At 41.4% G+C, this 22,994-nt stretch overlaps 1 protein-coding gene across 2 annotated transcripts in view; it reads left to right on the plus strand.

Moving 5' to 3' along the window:
- The window catches only part of Atp8a2 (ATPase phospholipid transporting 8A2), a 627,840-nt gene that overhangs the window by 79,991 nt on the left and 524,855 nt on the right, over positions 1–22,994 (plus strand). For both annotated transcript variants that reach the window (XM_063232530.1, XM_063232531.1), the window contains exon 2: positions 14,631–14,775. In XM_063232530.1, coding sequence (XP_063088600.1) covers positions 14,631–14,775 — 145 coding nt within the window. The remainder of the gene's footprint in view (positions 1–14,630; positions 14,776–22,994) is intronic.

Raw genomic sequence — 22,994 nt, forward strand, 5'->3', positions numbered from 1 at the left:
GAAGCATATGAAGTACCAAAGCTAGATCAAGAGGATATAAAACTGTTGAATAACCCAATCTCTGCTAATGAAATTGAGAATGTAATTGGGTCCTTGCCCACCAAGAAGAGCCCAGGCCCAGATGGATTCACTGCAGAATTCTACAAGAAATATAAAGAAGACCTAATGCCGACACTCCTCAAACTATTCAATGAAATTGAAAGGGAAGCAATCCTTCCTAAGTCATTCCTGGAAGCAAATATTACTCTAGTACCAAAACCTGAGAAAGACCCAACTATAAAAGAGAACTATAGACCGATCTCCCTAATGAACACAGATGCAAAAATCCTCAATAAAATATTGGCAAATAGGATCCAGCAAATCATCAAGAAGATTATACACCATGACCAGGTGGGATTCATCCCAGGAATGCAAGGATGGTTCAACATACGCAAATCAATAAATGTAATCCACCATATCAATAAAGCCAAAAATAAGAATCACATGATCATCTCTATAGATGCAGAAAAAGCCTTCGATAAGGTCCAACACTTATTCATGATAAGAACTTTACAGAAAATTGGAATAAATGGTCTTTACCTCAATATAATAAAGGCCATTTATGACAAACCAACAGCCAGCATCATACTAATGGCCAAAAATTGAAAGCCTTTACTTTAAAATCGGGTACAAGACAAGGATGTCCTTTATCACCACTCCTATTTAATATAGTACTGGAAGTACTAGCCAGAGCAATTAGGCAAGAAAGAGAAATAAAAGGGGTAAAGATAGGAAAAGAAGAAGTTAAATTATCACTGTTTGCAGATGACATGATACTCTACATAGAAGACCCCCTAAACTCCATTGAAATACTCTTAGATACAATAAATAAATTCAGTAATGTGGCTGGATACAAAATCAATACTCAGAAATCAATAGCATTCCTATACACGAACAACAAAACTACAGAGAGGGAAATAAGAGAAACTGGACTATTCACATTAGCAAGCAAAAAAATGAAATATTTAGGAATTACTCTTACGAAAGAAGTGAAAGACTTATACAGTGAAAATTATAATACACTGAAAAAGGAAATTGAAGATGATCTCAGAAAATGGAAAGACATCCCTTGCTCATGGATAGGAAGAACAAACATTGTGAAAATGGCCATTCTCCCAAAACTGTTATACAGATTCAATGCAATCCCAGTAGAAATACCATCAACATACCTTATAGATCTAGAGAAATCACTCCTAAATTTCATCTGGAACCAGAAGAGACCTAGAATCGCAAAGGCAATTCTAAGCAGCAAAGACAAAGCAGGAGGCATCACAATCCCTGACTTGAAGTTATACTACAAAGCAACAGTAGTAAAATCAACATGGTATTGGAATCAAAACAGAGCTGAAGATCAGTGGAATAGATTAGAAGATACAACCACAACTACGAACACACTCAACCACCTTATTTTTGATAAAGGAGCCAAGCAGGTTCACTGGAAGAACGACAGTCTCTTTAATAAATGGTGCTGGAAAAACTGGCTCTCCATTTGCCGAAAACTAAAGCTAGACCCATGTCTATCACCATGTACTAAATTAAAATCTAAATGGGTCAAAGATCTGAATATTAAAACAGAAACACTAAATCTATTGGAAGACAAAATAGGTAGAAACCTTGGAGACATAGGAGTAGGTAAAGAATTCATGAACAGGACTCAAACTGCACGGGAAATACTTCCCAGAATCAATAACTGGGACCACTTCTTATTAAAAAGTTTCTGCATGTCAAAAGAAATCTCCAGCATAGTGAAAAGAAAACCCACAAACTCGGAAAAGATTTTAGTGAACTCTCTCTCAGACAAGGGCCTCTTGTCTAAAACATACAAAGAATTAAAGAAACTCAGACCTGCGAAATTCAAAGATCCAATCCAAAAATGGGCATCTGAGATGAATATGCAATTCTCAGATGAAGAAATGCAAATGGCAAATAAATACATGAAAAAATGCTCATCATCATTGGTCATTAGAGAAATGCAAATTAAAACCACACTGAGATACCATCTCACTCCTGAAAGAATGGCCAGGATCAAGAAAACCGACAACAAATGCTGGAGAGGCTGTGGGGAAAAAGGAACTCTCCTGCACTGCTGGTGGGAGTGTAGACTGGTACAACCTTTGTGGAGATCTGTCTGGAGATTTCTCAAAAAGTTGGGACTGGAAATCCCATTTATTCCAGCTATTCCACTTCTAGGCATATTCCCAGAAGAACTGAAAGCATCATACCACAGTGATATATGTGCACCTATGTTTATAGCAGCACAATTTGTAAACGCCAGATCTTGGAAACAACCCAAGTGCCCATCAACTGAGGAATGGATAAAAAAGTTGTGGTATTTCTATACAATGGAGTATTATTCAGCTATAAAGAAGGATCACATTGAGATATTTATCAATAAATGGGCGCAGCTTGAGACCATACTCATAAGTGAAATAAATCAATCTCGCATGTGTGAATACCGAATAGTTTCCCTAATGTAAGTAATGATTCAAATATATAAAAATATGTGGTAATCATGATTCCCCATTAGGTGGCCTTGAAGCCTTATAAAGTTTTCACTCATTAATTAGAAAGGCTTTATTCTGGGCTTCTTGATATGAAAATATTTGAAGCTAGAGTATATGAAGTTTTACCCAAATATTTCAAGGAAAAAGACACTATGGTAACTACTATTAAGTCAGGTTATAAGGTGGTGAAGTACTAGGTTATTGAAACAGTCATGCTGTGACCTCTATTGTTATATTGTTATGTCCTGTTTTATCTCAATCTCCCCCTTATTGTTTCAAAAAAAAATTATTTAGTCATTTCTTATGTTTGTCTTAATTAAAGAAAAAATTCAAAAAAATTAGGATATATAAATAGTAACTCTTTTCGATTTCCTATTAACTTGTTTTGAAGTCCTGTAGTACTCCCACGATCTTGTTTTGACTGATTAGACTCTGTTCCATTCTATATGATAGTATCAAGTTTGAAGACATAGGCAACTACTTTGAAGACAATAAGATTCACTAAGATACCCATTCTGGTTTGACTATTGTCTTCTTTGGAAGTCCTGTAATGTTTACAATGCCTAAGTTTTATTGGTCTTGTTCTCTACTGTTTTGTCCAACTTTATAATATCTAATAAGATAGACAATTCTTTTTAAGGAAACAAGGGACAACGTTGATAACCATTGTTGATAAACTTGTACTCTGTTCTACACCATGTGCTATGTCTATCCTTGGTATTGACTGACAGATTTGTTTTGCCATATTTGACTGTATTCTTCCCCCCCCCCCCCCAAAGAAAGTAATAAGCACTAAGGAGTAATAAAATCCAAGATGTGTAAATTTTGTTGTAAAAAAGAGAGGGAAAAAAAAAAAGAAAAAGAGCTCTAACGGATATAACAGCAAGTGTGTTTGGGGGTGTTAAATAGCTGACTTTATCAATGTTTTTGGAACATTGAACACAGCTGTTTGCAGTCTCCCTGTTTGAATGTCCACCTTGTGTTCTTTGAAACTGTGATTTGAGGAACTATTTTCAAGAAAATAGTGTGTAATCTACTAGCAGGTAATTTCTTACTGTTATGGTTTTTTGTTTTGTTTCGTTTTGTTTTGTTTTGTAGTTCTGTATTGCGTGTACCCTTACGCCGCTTTGGTTTGTTTTGTATTTTTCTCTTTTTCCTCTTAAATAAAAAAAAAAAAATACCTGCTTGTGTATTTTAGGTAACTTCTTGAAATTATTTTTCAAAATTATAAAGGTCATACAGATGACTTTCATAGTAACAAATAAGTTCAACATGGATTACTCCTTCATTACCCTTTGCCTCATTTTTATACTCTAAAATGAGGTTGGTTCTCATGTGATTGTCATAGCATCTGATATTTAAATGCATACAGAATGCTTAGAATAGTAGTGGGCTTACTAAAGGACAGTTGTGGTTTTTAACAGAAGTATTTATGACCCGTAAATGACAAGGCAGAGACAGCAAATTGATCTGGTTACACTGAATTTGTTGGGGAAATTGGGCAGTCAGATGATTCCATGCACTTCTTTTTTATAGATTTTCCAGTGTTTTAAACATTATCACTTCTGTGTCTGAGAAGAGAATGTGTTACTCCAAATGTCAGATCGATGAGAAACTCATGGAAAGCTATCATGCTGTGAAATGTCTCTTTCACATGAACAGATTTAGGGATGAAGGTGATGAGCTGTCTTCTGCACTGACTTGCTGCTGTGGTTTGGATCAGATATGTCCCACAAAAGGCCTGCTGTGTTGAAGATTTGGTTGCTGATGGACTTTTGGAAAGGGATTGGGGTCATGAGAGCTCTGACCTCATCAGTGGATCCGTCTGTTGATGATGTCATAATTGCTGGCATTATTGGGAGCTGATGGAAACAGGAGATGGGGGCCTCGCTGAGAGGAGTGGGTTATGGGGTATGACCTGGCAACTCTCTCTGGTGTCTGGCTGCTTCCTCTGGATTTCCCCCCATTTCTGCTCCCTGGCTACCATGAAGTGAGCACCAGTACCTCCTACTGCCCCACCTCAGGTGCACAGGACTGGAGTAGACTGTCAGCCTCTGCAGCCAGGAACCAAAGTAAATCTTTTTCTTTTAAACAGATTTTTTTTTTCAACAGAAAGCTAAAACACTTGCTCAAATCTGACTACACATACTTTGGAGTTTATGTAGATGGAAGTGGAGGGTAGGTTCCTAACAAGAAAGTTAGGATCCTAGGATGAGACACCATACAGGCTGCTGCTATATGTGTGAACCTGGGGTGGCAGTGGGAGCAAATTAACATGCCTGTCTCTTGTGTGAAACATTTGCCTCTCAGGCTTAGAGCTGCCACCTGCCTGGGAAAGCTGAGAAGCATTGGTGAGAAAACCTCAAGGCACAGGCAAGGGAGCCTTTTGCTTATGGGACTTCGTAGATTAATTTCCCCCTTTTATCATATTTATAGTAGCTTGCATGGCTTAATTCTCAGAACTTTCTCTATTGAAGAAATCAGCAGACTTTCTAGGCACTGTGGAATCTAGAAGAAGAACAGTGTTGGGAAATGACATCCTGTGTGTGCTTTTGACCTTGAAGAAGTAGGAGATAGTGAGGAAGAGAAGAGAATAATGTGATGTGTCTTGTATTTTCCTTCTCTGGAGAAAAGTTCCTCAATGAGAGGTGAGGCATGTGTATTGAGGATAACACTGAAGGGCAGAAAGTTTAGTTTTTCTGAACTTCTCACCCAGACTTTTGAAGGATGCCAGGAGCTGATGTGATCCCAGGGCTACAGATGATGGCTGATGGCCAGGCTGGATGCACAGACTGGCAGGGCTTCAGGGCGCCACACTGGTAAGGCAGGCATTCAGGTGACACAGAACCATCTAAAAAACACCAGTGCCCTTCGATAAAGCCACGCCAGACCAGGAATAAACCGTGGCCACAAATACAGGCAGGGCCACTTTGTAGAGCAGAGGAGACAGGAGGCAATTACACCAACATCCCACACCTTCATCTCTGCCCTCCACTTGGACCATTTAAAGGAGAGAAGCAAGAGGAGGATGAGCATCTTTATTCAAGAAAGACTAAGACTGTTTACATGATCTTTTCCAGTTACACTAGGCTATGAACAAAATCTGGCATTTCCATTTTCTCCAGGTATTTTTGGCTAGTGCTGTCAGAGACAATCAGATTAACTTCAGATTATATTTAAGGAGTTTCATTTTCCTCTGTCCCCTTAAGCAGAGCATGAAATTTTATACTTCTTTGATTCCTACACTGAACACATCTATCGAATGCTTTGTGTGTCCCTTGCCTCAGGGTGCAGCTATAATGAACATGGACCCTACTGTCCTGGCGCTAATGTGAAATGTTGGAAGACCTAAAATGAATAAATTCCAAAGAGCGGTGAGAGCAATGAAAGAGAGGATATAGGGGCTAGCTCAGAGTTGGAATACTTTAGCTAGGGGGAGCTCAGGAGATACTCTGTGGAGAAGTGAGATTTAAGCTGAGGCCTGAACAGTGAGAAGGAGTTAGCAAGACAAAGATGCAGGAAGTGCACGAGGGGAGGAGAGCCAGGCACCAAGTCCTCGGATGGGGGACGGGACTGATGTTTTTGAGGAACTGATATCCTAAGAGAAGAACAATGAGAAATGGTCACCAGTGATGTTAGCTGTTGTCTGTGGCCTTGAGAGCTCTGTAAGTTCCTGGTGGGGGCGGGAGTGGGGGAGGGAGGAGAATGACCAGAGGATGAAGAACGTAAAAGATAGACGCAGAAAGCTGGGTTCAGGTGGAACCCTTCTCCAGATGGGAGAAGAGAGTGCTCAACCACTGCAATGCGTTGATTTACACACTTATCATACCACGCCCCGTTGCTTAATTAGCTTCTCCTGTGTTCTGGGGCAGGAACACCTGTTCACTTCCAGCACTCCGTGCCCTCAGGGTGTTTCTCTGGCGCTGTGTGCCCTTTGGGCACTCCTGTTCAGGCACTTGTGCTTTCAGCTCCATAAATGTGAATGAGCACTACAAGGTACATGGGCAGCGGTAGTGAACCATCCTAGTGTCTTTGGGCAAGGAGTTGCGTGTACATCTCCAAAGTGCTTAAGGATAGGCAAATCGCAATTCTAAAAACTCCTGTACCTCTTCTAGGATTAACTATTAAAGACCGTACATTCAGCTTTCCATATGTGTGGGTTCCACATCTACAGATTCATCTAATCATAGATGGAAAGTATTGGAAAAATACAATAAAAATAATATAAGTAATAAAATAACACAGCTCAGCAACTATTTTCATACCATATAGACTGTAGTATGTATTATAGGTAATCTACAGTTAACTTGAACTGGGCAGGAAGATGTGTGCATGTTCTGTGCACACACGGGATCATTTTATATAAAGGATTTGAACATTGCAGATTTTGCCTCCTGGAATCAGTGTTCTGCAGGTGATTGTGTCCATGCATATTAAATTGGCAATGGTATTTTAGAGTTGGCATTTGAGCTCAGATTTGAGGGCCTAGAAAAAATGGAGAATATCTTTCCTAACACAGTTGCTGTGTTAGGTCACTAAACCTGTGTTTTTAAGCCTCTACCAAAGCAGCTCATAAAGGGAAATCCTTTGAATTAAGTGGTTGAAACATAGCTATTTTCATAGTTTTGTTTTTATATATGAAATAAATGTTCCTTAAAAGCTGATTTGTCTACACTTAATATACATCATGCACTGCAATATAAGCAAAAGAATGGGATGCGAGAAACAGAAGCCCAACTCCTATTGCTGTGATTATTGGAAAGAAAGCTCCTAATTGCTATGGTTCACCTTTCACCCAAGAAAAGGAAGCAGTGAGGTTTACATAAAGGATCACTGGCTTGGTTTTCTCTGCATGTGCAATTACACCTGGAATTCCCTGCTCTTTCTCTGTATGACAGTCAGACTCATTTTTACAAAAGTAGTTTATCTGTTTCTGTACTGAAGTCATTCTAGTTGTTCAGCCTTCCTGTGGCCTGGACAGCATCTTTAAGCTTTCTGGGTCTCTCTTGCCACTAAAATATCCCTCAGGGTATGTATTTCTTTCTCTACCGAAATGTCTCATATCTAGGAGATGTTTAATAATTGAGTGAATTCAACAGCTAGCAATATTTTAGATCATAGTCTACAGCCTGTTACTTTTTTTTGCATCTTCTCTATTCCTGTAAAATGAGGAAAGCAAAAACACTAAATGCTCGCAGACATAAGAATTTCTGACCCTTCCTGTCATTTCCCTTTGTATTGTTTTATTTGAATTCTTGGGTGGAAGTGGATCACAGATGCTATATTTGGAGAGACACGATTTGTGCAAAGTGGGGTCTTGAAAAACCATCTGAAATGTGTCTGCCAAGATGGAATAATCACATTTTGCATTTGCACAGTTTGCATTTTCATTGTGTCTTTTTGATTAGGAGAAATAATTACTCCAAGTGCTTCTTCAGTAGCTGGGATGTTTTTGTGATATGTCTGTGTTCTGAAGGGTTATGAGACATCTTTGTAAATATAGGGTAGAGGGCAGAGTTGAACTTGAACTCTGTGATGAACATGTGTGTGTGTGTGCACTGTGCACATGTACCTGTGTGTATATGCGTGCCTCTTGTAGCAAAGCTCTATAATTGTTGCAGTGTCTGCTTAGAGATACACCTGGAGCCAGAGACAAAATCATCTTTACATGTTTTTCAAGGACAGTGCATAAAAAGTAGGAGAAAGACATAGTCAACTTTGTAATTCGTGTAATAAAAGTTTGAATGCCTATCTATTGAGCTAGAAAATGTAAGCTTATAAAAATGAAGCTGATATTTCCTCGAGGCAGGAGTTGGGATATGGTCAGGTTGTTAACTGTGAAAGAGCTTTCAAATGAGTGGTCAGCAAACTGTGACTTGTGAGCTGTAAGGTGGGTTAGTTGATTTCAGTTGCCATGATAAAATTCCTGACACAAACAATTTGAAGGAAAGAAAAGTGTATTTTGGATGCAGTTTCAGAGGTTTCAGCCCACAGTCCCTTGGCTTTGGGTTGTGGGACATCATGGTGGGAGTCTGTGGTGGAAGAAATTGTTCATCTCATGGCAGTCAGGATGCAAAGATGGGGGAAATGGTCCCAGTAACTCACTGGGGCTGCACTCTGAGTCACCTTCCTTGTCTGAGGTGCCACCTCCTTCTTCCCAGCAGCACTGTTAGCTGGGGACCATCCCTCAGTGCATGGTCTTTGGGGATCCAAACTATAACAAAAGGTTTTTAAATTTAAAGACTTTTGTATTAAAAAGGAAGAAAAGGGAGAAGAATTAGGAGGAGGAGGATATGAGACAGACACCGTATGTGGCTTGTAAAGCCTAAAATATTTTTAACTCACATTTTATAAAACATTTTGCCAAACCTTTATTTCTACAATCTCCATTTTATGGATAAGATACCAAGCTCTGCCTGAGTTCATAAGAGATGGCATGATCCAGTGGAAAGGGAATTGGAGTCAAGTTTTTCAGATTGTACTTATCATCCTCCCTTCCCTGTGAGTGCATAAATGCTATGAGGTTGCTCTAAGGCTTCCCCTTTGGCTCCAGCAGAGTAATTTTCACACTAACTGCACAGCATTAGGGTGACTTTGCAAGACGAGGACACAGTCCACTGGGAGACTGTACTTTCACACCCAGCCACAAGCTTGGGGGTTCCCAGGCCACCTGTACTTCTGACCAACTGGATATAAATTAAGAGTTTTCATGATCCCTTCAGATAATTCAGGACAATGTTATAATTTATTTTCTTATAGAGGATTAATTGGACAGACACAAAGGTAAGACCTGGGAAGGTGTCAAACATGAAGTTTCTGTGACCTCTGGGCAAGTAACCTTTGCAGCACGTATTGTATTACTGTGTTTCACTATTATAAAAATCACTAAACTCAATCACTAGCTGTCCTAGAGGTTGCAAGGATGTGCTAATTCCCCAGACTCCGAATCTGATCGTCCTCTAAGCACATGGTTGGTTTTTTTGACATGGACAGATCCCATTGAAAGTTTTCTGGGGACCCATCTGAAGCCCCTACGATGAGTAACAAAGATGGTGCTATCACTTGGGAAGCACTGAGGGTCTACAGACTCCCTCCCAAGAGACCAGGACAAAGACCAGACAAATGTCCAGGTCAGATCTGCCTCTACTGCTGCTTTTCATGCTTTTGCAAAAGGAGCCTAGATCTGGCTCAGGGAGACTGATGTGTTTTTCTTTCTAGAACCTCTACTTGGAGCTAGTATTAAATGGACTTGGTAGATCCTGACCATCACTTTGGAGTTTTGAACATTTTCAGTTGAGTTAGGGGGAAACATTGCAGTTTGAATGAAGGATTTTGTTTCTGTGTTACTTAATGCAGTGAAACATTTTGTAATTATTTGCCCCAATTCTCCTTTTAAGTGTAATTTGTTAAAGTTCTTAGCTCCTTGGACGGACTTACAGTTCACTATGCTAATATTTACTTATGTATAGTACTGAATTGCATATTAAGTAATAAGCATGGGTATACCCTAATTATTACATTTATTAGGTAGCAAACATTGTAAAAGTCTGTTAGGACTTTTCATTTTCTTCCTAAAAATGATTTACATAGAACAGTTTAGGTGCTGAATGGAAATGGCCATCATCTGCCCTTGTCCTTGCTTACCTGCCCACGAGAGCTCTGCCTCTGCCCACTTTCCACTCCAGGGAGTTCCATTTTCTTGTTGCCACTGGCACACTACATGTGGTGAGATGAGAGCGAATTTGTATAATTAAGTATAAGTTGAGAGTAGGGACCGCACAGCAACGTCGGCAGGAAGCTGGTGGCGGTGGGCGTTGCTGATGGTTCTGGAACAGTGGAGTGAGCATCTCTGTCTCTCAAACACCCTTTGTGCTTCGGGGAGTCTCGAGTGGGTTTCTACACTCATCTTCTCTCCTCTGGCCCCTCCATCCTCATTCATCCTCTTATTGATGGTTTCCTGGTGGGCATTCTCTGCCATCTGTCTGTTTCATAACTTCCTGTCCTGTCTCCAGCTGTGGCAGAAACCCTGAAAGGTGAAAGATGACAGGAGTATTTTTAAAATTAAATTAAAAATTTAAAACATTTGCCATTCCACTTCCAGCAACTTTTTGGTTTCATCTAAACCAGTGGACTAGATGGTGCCCCGGGGACTTTCCTCTGTGGGCTCCAGGGTCTGGGTAGTGCCACCTAAAGGCACCTCCATGCTAGAAGAATCTAAAGCCTTGATAACCCCAAGGTGATCTTCAAGTGAATAGCAGTTTACCTTCCTTTGTAATCTTACTTGCTCTGTCTTACAGGGCAGGACAGATTCTCTGTGCACTCTTGAATGAGTTGGCTGGGGATTCTGCTAATGAGTAGTAGAATAATCGGGGTGGCTCATGAAAACCAGTGACCCCAGCACAGCTAAGATTGAGGAGGAGACTGGACCCAGAATCCAAAAAGCTGTTGGGGCTGTTTCTGTGTCCTTCTCGTACCTACAATATATTTATTTTGGAAGAAATCCTTCCTCTGCCCCTGGTGGGAGAAAGATGACCCTCTGCAGACCCAGAGAACATGTGGGTGCTCATAGGTCAGCCATGTGTAGCAGTGGCCTCCTTAGCGCCTATGTCAGAGTCCCTGAAGAAGACCCTTAGTGACCGGGGAGATTCAACAACCAGGCAAGGGAGAAGTCATTGGGGCAGCAGTAGTGTAGGTACCTTCAACATGCCCACCACATTGGCCTTTTATGTGTCCACTTAACATACGCTTTCCAGTGCTCATGGCATGCCAGCAAGCATTCAGGGCAGCACATAACTGTGAGCAGGTTATAATTCCTTCCCTGGTGACCTTGGCCATCAAATGTCTTGTCTGTAATTCTACTTTGTGAGGGAAAACTTAGTGCTTACTTGCCTACTCCTGTTCTCTCAGCTCTTTTGTTCACTGTGGCTTCTTTCTCAATAATAGATATTTATTGAACTCCCCCTAATTGCTGACACTGCACCTATTTATGGGGGAGCTGTAAGCATTTTGTACGGTGACATTTGCAAAAATGCATTAACGCAGGGTTTGTCTCAGGAGTCCAAACTTGAAACCTTAGTCAGAGTGTACTTTGCTCTTTATGGTGTAGTGTTTTCCTTGGGGGATACAAATTTGTGTTATTTCAGAAATATTCATGTTTTTCTTCAGTGCTGGGGTAGGTCCACTTGAAGGACTGAGCCAGAAGGAAGTTATCTAAGTCTTGGTGTTGGAGGGTTATTATCTATTTTTCCCTAAAATTTCCAGGCCTGGTTCTGTTGAAGTATATCAAGATGAATGTTGAGACATGCTAGGCACGGGGGAGATATTATTTCCCCTAGTTTTGTCATGGTTCCTTGTTTGTGTCAGTAATTTTTAACCTCAATATTAGTTATAAAACATTTAAGTTCTTGTTCAGAGAAACTACTGTTTCCATTATTTTTATGGTGATATTTTTTGTTTATTTGCTTGCTTGTTTGATTTTGTACCAAATTTTTCAAATCCTATTTATGGAATTTTCTTCCCTTTTCTAGTCTACATACTTTATCTCTCCTCTGATGACTTAATGAGTTTTCTTTTCTTCTTCTTTTTTTTTTTTTTTTTTTTTTTTTTTTTTTTTTTTTTTTTTTTGCAGTACTGGGGATCGAACTCACGACCTCACACTTGCCAGGCAGGTGCTTATGCCGCTGAGCTAAATCCCTGGCCCCTCTTAATGAGTTGTCTTCTGAGATGCTTCTTATGTCTGTGTTTTTTTCCCATTCTCCTTTTAATTTGTGCATTTATCATCTTGTTTGTAGATCATAGAATTAACTTGACTTTGGTCGTAATTGTTGTGGTCTCCTCCTTCCCTTCTCCTCCCTTCTTTCTCCTACTCTTCCTCCTCTTCTCTTTTTTCTTCTTCCCCTTCTCCTCCTCCTCTTCCTCCTTCTTTTTCTTTCTCCTCCCCCTCCTCTTTTTTCTTCTTTTTAGACCAGGTCTCTCATTGTGCAGTTTGTTTTTGCCTTGAACCCACTATGTAGCCCTGGCTGGCCTCGAACTTGGAGTAATCCTTCTGCCTCTCAGCCTCCCAAGTGCTGGGATTGCAGCACTGCTGGGTGCTCTTCTCTTCTGCTGGAAACCTTTTGTGGCTTCCAATGACCTTCAGAATGAAGTTTGTCCTCCTTCAGCTGGCATTGAACCTTCACAGACTGTTTTGCTGAGCTGCTTTTCTGTCCTTTCCCTATATGGGCCTTGAACACTGATTTTTAAAAAATTGATCCCTGGTAAAATTTTGTGTATTTGACAAAATTTGCTTAAGCTGCTTTTGCCTTTCCCCGTATTGTCCTCCTTTTTCCTAATATGACCCTTACCCATTCTTTCAGGCTTTTCTATCATCCCAGCACCCTTGTCTGCCACCTGCCTACCCTCACTGCTAAGCGGCTAATGACCTGTGAGCCTGCCTAGCCCCTTCAAGCCCACTCTTAGTCACTTGGTCACAGAGTGGTAACAGTTGTTCCCATGGTATAATTGCATCTTAAGGTAGTTAACATTTTAGAGGGCCAGAACTGGATCTGTTGTTTTTGTGGTGCCAGCATCATCTAACTAGTGCTTCTCAATTGTGGCTGCCCATTAGCATCAGCTTAAAAAATAAGAACCAGACAGTAATGGGATCTGTGAGGGCAGGGTCCTGGACTAGGCCATGGCAAGAGCTCCTAGAGCTGTGAGCCACCGAGGGACCCAGTCTGCACTATTTTGATCCATAGTAGTGTATATAGCATGGGCTCCCTGTGTGTCACTGCATCTCTGCTTGGGGAACTCAGAGAAACTCTTTATATGATTTGGGTAAAGACGATCTATTTCACCAGCAAACAGGAATGCTGCTTATGCACCAGGCATTGCTGGGGTGCTGAGATCACTGCAGTGAACCAAGAAAGTCTCTGCCATCCTGGAATTTTTGTTCTTGGTGCAGGAAAACAGACCATAAATAAGTAATGTCAGGTAATGGTGATAAATGCCATGGAGGGAAACCGGGCAGGATAAGTGGCAGAAAGAAAAGCAGTACTTTGATACAGGATGCTTGCAAAAATATGTTGTCAGCAGGAAGAAAGCTGGTGTGTACCAGGCCTGTGACCCAGGGCCCCTGCTGTGAACCCCAAGCCTGCACCCACCAGGTACCCCTTGGGTGACCCTCCCTTAGCCCACTTCTGACTGTTTACCTAATATTCAGGATAACATGGCGGCTCTTTATGACTGATTTTGTGTTTTGCTTGTCCATCTCTTTCAAAAACACGACAGTGAACAGTATTCCTTGCAGTTTGGGGTTTACTCCAGTAAGATGTACGTTTTATTTTTTTAAATGATGCTCGGCATGCATCTCTGATAGGTGCAGAAGATGGCAGGTTTTAGAGTGAATGCAGAATTAAGAAAAATAAGCCTTCATCTTTGGGGCACTTCTTTTTCTGTAGCCTCTCGACTCAGACGTCACTGCAGAGGTCAGGTCCCAAGGCCTCGGTATGCCCTAGCCATCGGGACCCTGCTTTGCGGTTGGAGCAGCTGGTGCATCTTCATGCACCAGCCGCCCCTGAAGGGAAGGTGGCGGGAGAGGACAAGCGTGGGGTGGGGCCGACGTAAGAACAGACACGGTGCGGCGCGCTGGTCCACAACTGGGCCAGCGAGGTTGCCATCCTTGAGGGACCAGGATGGCAAAGTCTCCTGCGATGTCTGCCGCAGGGCGCCTGAGAACAATCGGAGGGCGCCCAGAGCCAGAGTGCGCCGCGGGGGCGCTCGCGCATCCTTTTGTGTCCCGCGCCCGCCCCGGGCCCCGCCCCCGCCCCGCCCCTTCATCCACGTCCCTGCCCCGCCCCTTCATCCCCGCCCCGCCCCCGGCTCGGTCAAGTCCCGTCCGGTCCCAGGCCTCGGGTCGGCCACGCCCCCGCGGCGTGGTGGGCGTGGTGTGGGCCGGGGCGTGACGGGGGCGTGGCAGGGGCGTGGCCTGCGGCAGGGCGCCGTCCAGCCCGGGTGCCCAGGGCCCGCGCTGCGCCGCGCCGAGCATCCTCCCGCCCGCGCTGACTTCTGCGTGTTTTCTTTTCCGCTCCGCGTCTGTCCCCGCCGCAGGACCCGTTCGTTCTTCTGCGGGCTACAAGAAGGCGGAGGATGAGATGTCCCGGGCCACGTCTGTGGGAGACCAGCTGGAGGCGCCAGCCCGCACCATTTACCTCAACCAACCGCATCTCAACAAATTCCGCGACAACCAGATCAGGTAGGAGAGGCGGCCGCGGGCCGGAGCGCACAGCCCCTGCCTTCCACCCTCGGCATCTACGCGGTGCCCAGCCTGCTGGGCCCCCAGGAGGTTTTATTCCGATGTCCCTGCGGAAGCCTTTAATCGCCAGGGCTGCTTTCCAGGAATCCCCCTTCCTTAGCCCCATTCTAATCCTCTCTATTGTCTTAGCTTGTAGACCATAATGCGGACAAGTGCTTCCCATGGGAACCTCCCAAGGCGTCAGGACCCATGTCCAGTCCTCAGTGGCTTGTGACTGTCGCTAGAAGGTCTTTATTTGCTAGGAAACTCTGCCCATACTTAGCAGAAAAATCGAGGCGAGGCAACCCTAAAGTGTCGGCACTTCGCTGGCCGCAGCGTCCGGGTGCCTTGGCTGTACAGGCTGAGTGACGCTCGGCCGCCTCGCAGGGCAGGCGCTGAGACCTCGGGATCAAGGGAGCTGCAGGTAGTGGTACTCAACAATGGACCCATGGCACCGGGCTGCCAAGTGGCAGAGCTGGAGATCGAATCCTCCCATCTGACCAGCAAGAAATGTCAGCTGAGCAAAGCTAGTTTTTGTTTTCATTTTTTGCATGGGTGTTAGTACCATTTCAAATTCCGTCAAACTTTGGGGTTTAGATAGTTTTATACCTGGAAGTGACTTCAGAGAGTGTCGCTCTGTGAGCTGCTCAGAATACCATGCTGGAGTCTACAGGAACTCAGTGATTGATCAGGTTCCTTTGGGATTTACCCATAAACACCATTTCCAGCGCAGTGTTCTTTCTTGAACATTTTGGCTAAACTTGTATTCTACTACTGTGTTAGTGCTGGTATTGGCTGCGGGCCTTGGCATCTTTATTTAGAAAGATCTGTCCCTCGGACAGGATTATAGCGTGAGAAGATCTGAGGTAGAATATTACATGGAAGGAATGCCTTCATTGGTTAAGGGGTGTACTATCGTGGTGGCCTTATTTTGGGTTTGAAGAGTGACTGCTCAACGTATTTTGTGCTTCAGAACTTCTGGGTCCTCATCCTAGAATTGAGTGGGTTTAAGACACTGAGCATTCACAGAATGAATCGCCACTTTATAAACTAGGATGATTCTCCGCCAAAAGACATATAACAAATGTTGGCAAGGCTGTGGGGAGAGAGCCAAGCGCTCGTGCACTGCTGGTGGGAATGAAAAATGGGGCTGCTGCTTGGTAAAGCAGTTTGGCAGTTCTTTAAAGGCTGAGTGTAAAATTACCGTATAATGCAGAAATTCCACTCCTAGGTACATTTAACCAAGAATCACAAAAACATACATCCACACAAAAACTTGGACACGGATGTTCACAGCAGCATTATTTCTAAAGACCCAGAAGTGGACACAGTCAAATCATCCTTCAACTGATGAGTGGCTAAAGTTTTGTATGTCCATACAATAGAATATTATTTGGCTATGAAAAGGAATGAAATACACATGCAGCAACTTGTATGAACTTTGAAAACATTGTGTTACTGAAAGAAGCCAGTCATAAATGGTTTCATACTACGTGAGTGTATTTAAATGAAATGCCCCAAAGAGGCAAATCTATAGAGACGTAAGGCGGATTAGTGGTTCCAAGGCTGGGGAAGGAGGAAGAAATTGGGGAATTCAATATTAATGCACATGGGCTTTCGTTTTGGGGGTGATGGTTGCTCCAGTCTCTCAGCATGTGCTTAAAACCATCTGGAATCCAGCACTGCTGTTACAGTTGCCTTTCCTTGCACTTGCCCCATGCTCATATTGAAGCACTTCTAAAAAGATAAACATTATTTTAAAAAGATAAATACTGTATAAGGATACGGTGTTGAAGAGTTCCTTTTCTTTTTAAACTTCGGTGCATTTTTCAAAAGTATTTTTGCCAAGTTTCTGTTGATTCCTGTAGTTTTGGAATCCAGCTGTGCCCGCTTAAAACTGAAAAGCTGAAACAAAGTCTTGGCTTTTGTCTGTATCCCTGGTTTCCGCGGGATGTGAAGATTGGCAAGAGCTTTGGCAGTGGGGCTTCAGTACCTGTTCTGTAATCAAGACTGAGTCTTTTTTTTTATATACTGGGAATTGAACTTGGGACCTTGTGCTTGCTAAGCAGGCACTATGCCACTGAGCTATATCTCCAGCCCCCAGCCCCGCAAGATGACTTTTGAGACTGATTTTATTATCACCAGATTCTGACTGGCTACTTGTACAATTTCATTTATGCGTTTTTTTTAAAAAGGGAAATAGGAATAGTATGGGAATGTGCAATGCATTGTTAGGAATAAAGTGGGCCTTTACTAACTATTCTGTTTAAGGCCTGGTATAAATATGTAATTGAGTTCACTATAATATATCATAATAAATGCTTACATTCACATAATTTCTGACTTCATGGTTTATACTGTTAGTCTGAGTTTCTGAATGTACTGGATGGGGGTGGTAAGAAATTAAAATGTAGCCTTTGAGGTTCTGCTGAGTATTTGATTCACTTTGCATGTGTGTTTAAGTAGGAATCACTAATGGTTAAAGAGTACCCTTTAGTTCATTAGGAAACAATTACAAAGCCTCTTAAGCATTAGAGTTTAAGGGTTTTACAGAACATTGAGCCACAGTAGTTAGCAGTTTAATGATGCCGAAGTTAAGTTTATATGAAATATTGATTTTTTTAAAAAGTAAGACTTTTTATTTTGGCCATGAATGTTTGCTAAAATTTGATAAAGCTATTAAAACAGAGTATTTTCATAAAAGGGAATTTGTGAAGGTTTTATTTTTTTACTGTAATTTTTCATGAGAAAAGTTTCATTTTTTTCTTTTTTGGCAGGCAGGGTTTATCTAAGTGTATATATGTATGTTTGCAAATGTATGTATATATATATATATATTTTTTTTTCTTTTTTCCCTTTGGATTTTGTTTTATGGTGTTGTGACTTGAACCCAGGACCTCATGTATCCTAAGTTTGTGCTCTGACACTCAGCTGTACCTCACCCTATGCTTGCTTGTAAATTAAAGATTTTGGAAAGAAGGGACTGGGTAGGGCAGTTGAGGCTCACACGAGCCTGTTAAACTCAGAGCGTCTGATTTGTTTAGATGTGTACATTTCAGGAGCTTAGGAATTCTCAGTTCTCCCGCTCACGCCTCCCACCCAAAGCCCTTTCCAGCTTGGCTCCTTACCTCGCGGCGGGTGCCCTGTGCTTGTGTTTTGGTTTCAGGACAGGGCCGTGGATGGGAGTTCAGTGCTGAGGGAGGAAGGTTATTGGTGGGCACTGCGAGGAGGAAGAGTGGACAACAGGCCAAGATTTCGGGGTCCGAAGTCAACACAGGGACTGGTGTCACTTCAGGAAGAGGATCGGCCTCGAGAAGGACCTGGAGAGGGAAGTGAGCAGGTGGCCCCAGGGACTGACCCAGCTTGGTGCCCCCTTGGTGTTATATGGAAGCTCCAGATTCTGGGCAGTGTCTTAAATTCTGGGAGGGCTTATGCCGTGTGGGTGTATGTCTTCTCAAACCTTGGTCTTACTTTTGGTATTGGAAGTAATACCAGTGTCCTATCTGAATCCTTATGGTATATTTGCTGAAGTTTTCCATTATGGAGGACAGTGAATTTCATTGTTATAGTGGGGGAAAATTACAAAATGTTTTACTCTTAGGCAGTGATTCTTTGGGGTCCTAACTCTGAGGACAGTAAGTTTCTTCATCTTTTAGAAATGAATAGTATATAATGGGATATTCCAGTGTTCATATGCATATGTGGGGTTATATGTGTGTCCACCTAACAAGATCCCATTTTCTGAAGTGTGGTCTTATCTCCTTTTAAATGCTTAAGTGCATAATTGAGCCATCTGAAGTTATAGTTCAGTGGCTTATAGTATATCCAGAGTTGTGCACGCATCCTCAGAGTCAGTTTGGGAATATTTTTGTCATGTTGGGAAGAAACCCCACACTTGTAAATGTTCCTAACCTTGCTTCCCCTTAGATCTAAGCAGCAGCTAATGTACTACTCATCTCTATTCATGACATTTCAGATGCACAGCATCACACTTTTATGTGTTTTTAGCTAAATATTAACTGCTAACACCAAATTTGCTATTTAGAAGAACCTGGTGGTGAATCTTTAATTTTGTATACCTAAATTTTGAAAAATATTTAAAGTTAAAGTACTTGAATTGATTTACTGATCAAAGGAATTATCCATGTTTATGTCATCATGATCAGGCATATGTAATCTTTCTATGAGATTATCAGCATGGCATTTGAACTAGTGAATTTCAAAGCTGTAAGGGTTTTCTTTCATGTTTGAAATGAGATCTTTGAAGCATGTTAGAAATGTTTATAGATACTCTGTTCTGAATGAGTCATTCAGTTCAGGTGGGCATTTTAGTTAGCAAAAATCATCATTAAAGCTTGAGCTCTGCCCAGTTGTTGCATTTCATCAGGTTGGTTTGTCTCAGAGGAAAATTGATTTGTATAAATATTTTTGTTGGCTTTTCCAGCGGTAAGTTTAAAATACGGTATTACTTTGCAGGCAAGGAAATGGAGTCCTTCATGACAGGTTTGTACAGAATGATTGTTTTATATAGGTTAAACATCCCTAATCTGAAAATCCAAAACATGAAATGCTCCCAAATCCATGTCTTTGAGTTCTAGCTTGACACTGACACTACAAGTGGAAAATTCCACACCTGTTCTTATTTAGTGAGTCACAAATATAGATGCCGCAAAAATACTGTATGAAGTTGCCTTCATGCCAAGTTATGTATGAAGCAAATAAGTTATATGTTTAAATTTGAGTTTTATCTCTAGGATCTCCTATGGCACGTATGCAGACATTTCAAAGTGTTAAAATAAAAGGAAAAATAAATTAAATCTGAAATATTTCTTGTCCCAAACATTTTGGATAAAGGATACTCACTTGTCGTATTAGGCTGTGGTTCTAATATCTGAGGAATGAAGAAAACAAAATAATCCCCATATCCAGTTTGTTAATGGCTCGTGGAGGTGGATGATACAGACTAAATCCAATGTCAAAATACAGACTAAATCCAATGTCAAGTATTGTGAAGATGAAAGAATCTCCTCAAAAAAATTTTTAAAGCTACAGAATTTAGATAGATCCTGGTTTAATGCATAAGCTGCTTACAATTAAAAAAAGAAACAATATTAAGATCCTAGTGATTCACAAAAAGATCATTGTCTTACAAAGCAAGGTTTGGAGTTTGACAAAAGTGAAAGTACTCCTCATGCACATTAATTGCTGATACTGAAAGCATTCTAGTGCCTGCCTTCAGACTGCTTCAAGATGCCCCTGGCATATCTGCTATTTTTGTGCTCGAGGCTGATATACTCTGTCATCTCCGAAGCACGTTCATATTTTCAGAACCCAAATGTCACAATAGATCATGAGTCCTTACTTCATACACACCAACAACAGTTCATGTCACAGAAAAATCTTACAATTAGAAGTATTATCTGTTTTATACCTCTGAACAGGCTTCTGAAGCGTGTTGCAGATGTAAAAATTGAAATTGGAGTACCCTTGACACATGTATTTTAGGTAACTGTTCAACGTGTAAGCTTTCTTGAACTGTATTTTTAGAAACAGAATAGAATGTCAGCCTTGGGCCAGTTTTATATTTGATGTTTCCAAGGAAATAGCAAATGCTTAGGAGAAAAGACTTTTACAGTGGATTTTTTCTTTATCAGATTGACCCCAGCGTGGGTGGATAATGGAGTCCAGTTTGAATGTGACTAAAGAAACATCCTAATTCCTGTTTTTGCTAATATGTTAAGGCATTTGGTTTGGATTCATAATTTCAAGAATGTATTCTCCTATTTTTAACTCCTCAAATTCTATGAACACTTATTGCTTTCTATGAACTTGGGGCATTTCTAGTTTTCACCAAATTAAACATCAAGGATTAATTAGTGAGAGAGAGATCAAAGTTAACTAGAATTAGAGTAGGCTCAGGAGGCTTGACAACAAAATGCACATGAATCCCTGCAGCGAATCACAGAAAAGGAAAATTATATTGGTGAACTGACTGGTAGTTCCTCAATAAAGTCTGTCCTGTAAATATACAACTTTCTCAAGATAAAAACATGCTCAAATTAACCAGAGCAACCGGAAGAACAGGAAATAAACACTAAATTCTTGTATTTCTCTTCAGTACCTGTTGGTAAATGTTTGGTAGTTTTATTAGAAATTACATAAACTCCAAGGGACGGTGGTCAGAGAGAAGGAACAGCGTCTTCCTGTGATTCTCAGGCTAAGTAGGTGGGAGAGAGAACACTGGGTCCTGTTGTCAAAGAATTTTCCTTAAGCGCACTAATAACTAAGAATTCGTTTGCATGCCATCTAATCTAGTTATACAGAAGTTTGAAGGGTCACTAGCATCATGGACTTGGGAAAATTGATTTTGTTTACGTTTTTGGTCCTGGCAGCTTCTGGGTCACCATCTAGAAAGTAACACTGAAGTATTCATTCTACTACCTACTCGACAGATAGCAAAGGCTTACTCAGAAATACGAGGAATCAGCAACCCTTTCAAGAGGGACAATGCTTATAGAGAACAAAAGGAGAGGTCTAGTCATTGTGGGTGTGTGGGAATGTTTTACAAAGAAACTTCCTGAAATCCATGAGGTTGGGGTTGATCATTTAAATGCTGACCCCATTCTTTTCTGTTACATGAAAGTCAGCTCTTCAAAACTTAAATCACAGGTTTTTATCTACTCTCCTGTTTTACATTAAATGTATCTTCAGCATTTATTATCTGTGTCATCACTAGGAACGTGCTGGTTCCTGGAGCGTGCTGATAGGTTTCAACTTCCAGGACAACTCAGAGGGAGAAAAACATAACAAATTTATTTGTGTGCAGAAGCATGAGGGGTATGGGTGGCTGACCCTTATATGTACAGCTAAACACGGGGATAGAAGTCTTGACTTGCAGGGAAAGAGATGATGGAGAGGAGGCACTCAGCTTGAAAGATTGTCTTGTGATGCAGATGAAGTGTCCAAGTGACAGTCCCCTTGGTCACCTCTGTTTGAGTCAAATCAGACCCCATCTGTTTTTCCTGTGGACAGATCTTTCTAATGCAGAAGGGTAGCGTCAGAGAAGCTTGTTTACATCTGCTCACTGTTTATTTCCCTAAGGTAGTTTATCTCTCAGAGTTGCTTCTGTTTGCAGTTCTCCGGATAGCCATCTCGTGTGATGCCCATGTACCTCAGAGACCCGCATGTCGGGATTCTGCACTATAATACAAGTTCTCTGTGTCACTGATCTCCAAACTTTATGGATGTCATTCTTCATCAGTAAATTTTTTTAGCATAAATCTTTAATATGGGCATTTAAATATCCTTAGACATATACTATCATTATCTTTAGTTATTATCTTAAAATTTATTATGTGTTTACCAAGATTCTCAGTTAGCATTATAGATATAAATATTTACTGTTAACAATTTTGGTTAATTTGAATACTTTTGGTTGACATCAAATTCGATTAAATTTGCCCAATATTTAGTTTACTAAAATGGTTTTAAGGAACTTTTATTAGAAAGAGTCGATTTTGCTGTTTTTAAAAATTTTGTTTATAATTGCGATATTAATATCATTTTCAATGTGGTTTCATCTCATGATTCTTAAGCTACTTGTTCATTTTGGAAGGATTAGTTTAGCTGAAATTAAAGTAATCCACAAATTCACCTCTCTGGGACCCACAAACTGAATCCTGTGGTACTTGTAATGAGCAGACAGATAGAAGGGAGGGAGCCACTGTTATCCATGTTGGTCAGCTAAGGTTACCATAGCAAAGTGCCAGAGATAGGGATGTATTTTCTGACAGTTCCAGAGTCTGGAAGCCCAAGATTAGATTGCACACCAGCATGGTTGGTTTCTGGTGAGGAAATGAGAAAGAAGAGAGATCCAGAGAGCCAGAGAGAGAGAGCCAGAGAGACAGAGAGAGACAGAAAGATACAGACAGACAGAGACAGATAGGGAGGGAAGAAGAGAGAGAGAGAGAAAGAGATACAGAGAGAGAGGAGGAGGAGAGAGAAAGGGAATAAAGGGGAAGAGAAGAGAGGGAGGAGACCCTCTTGTGAATTCATCTAGACCTCCTTTTCATCCAAATGTCCCAGCTCCAAACACCATCACCCTGAGGGCTTAGGGCTTCAACATAGGACTTTTGGAGCATGCAGCTCACTCCATGGTACTCTCACACACACAGGCGCAC

This window comes from Cavia porcellus, unplaced genomic scaffold (genome assembly GCF_034190915.1).
Source record: "Cavia porcellus strain 051 isolate PalLab524CR breed Dunkin Hartley unplaced genomic scaffold, mCavPor4.1 scaffold_21, whole genome shotgun sequence".
Lineage (NCBI taxonomy): Eukaryota > Metazoa > Chordata > Mammalia > Rodentia > Caviidae > Cavia > Cavia porcellus.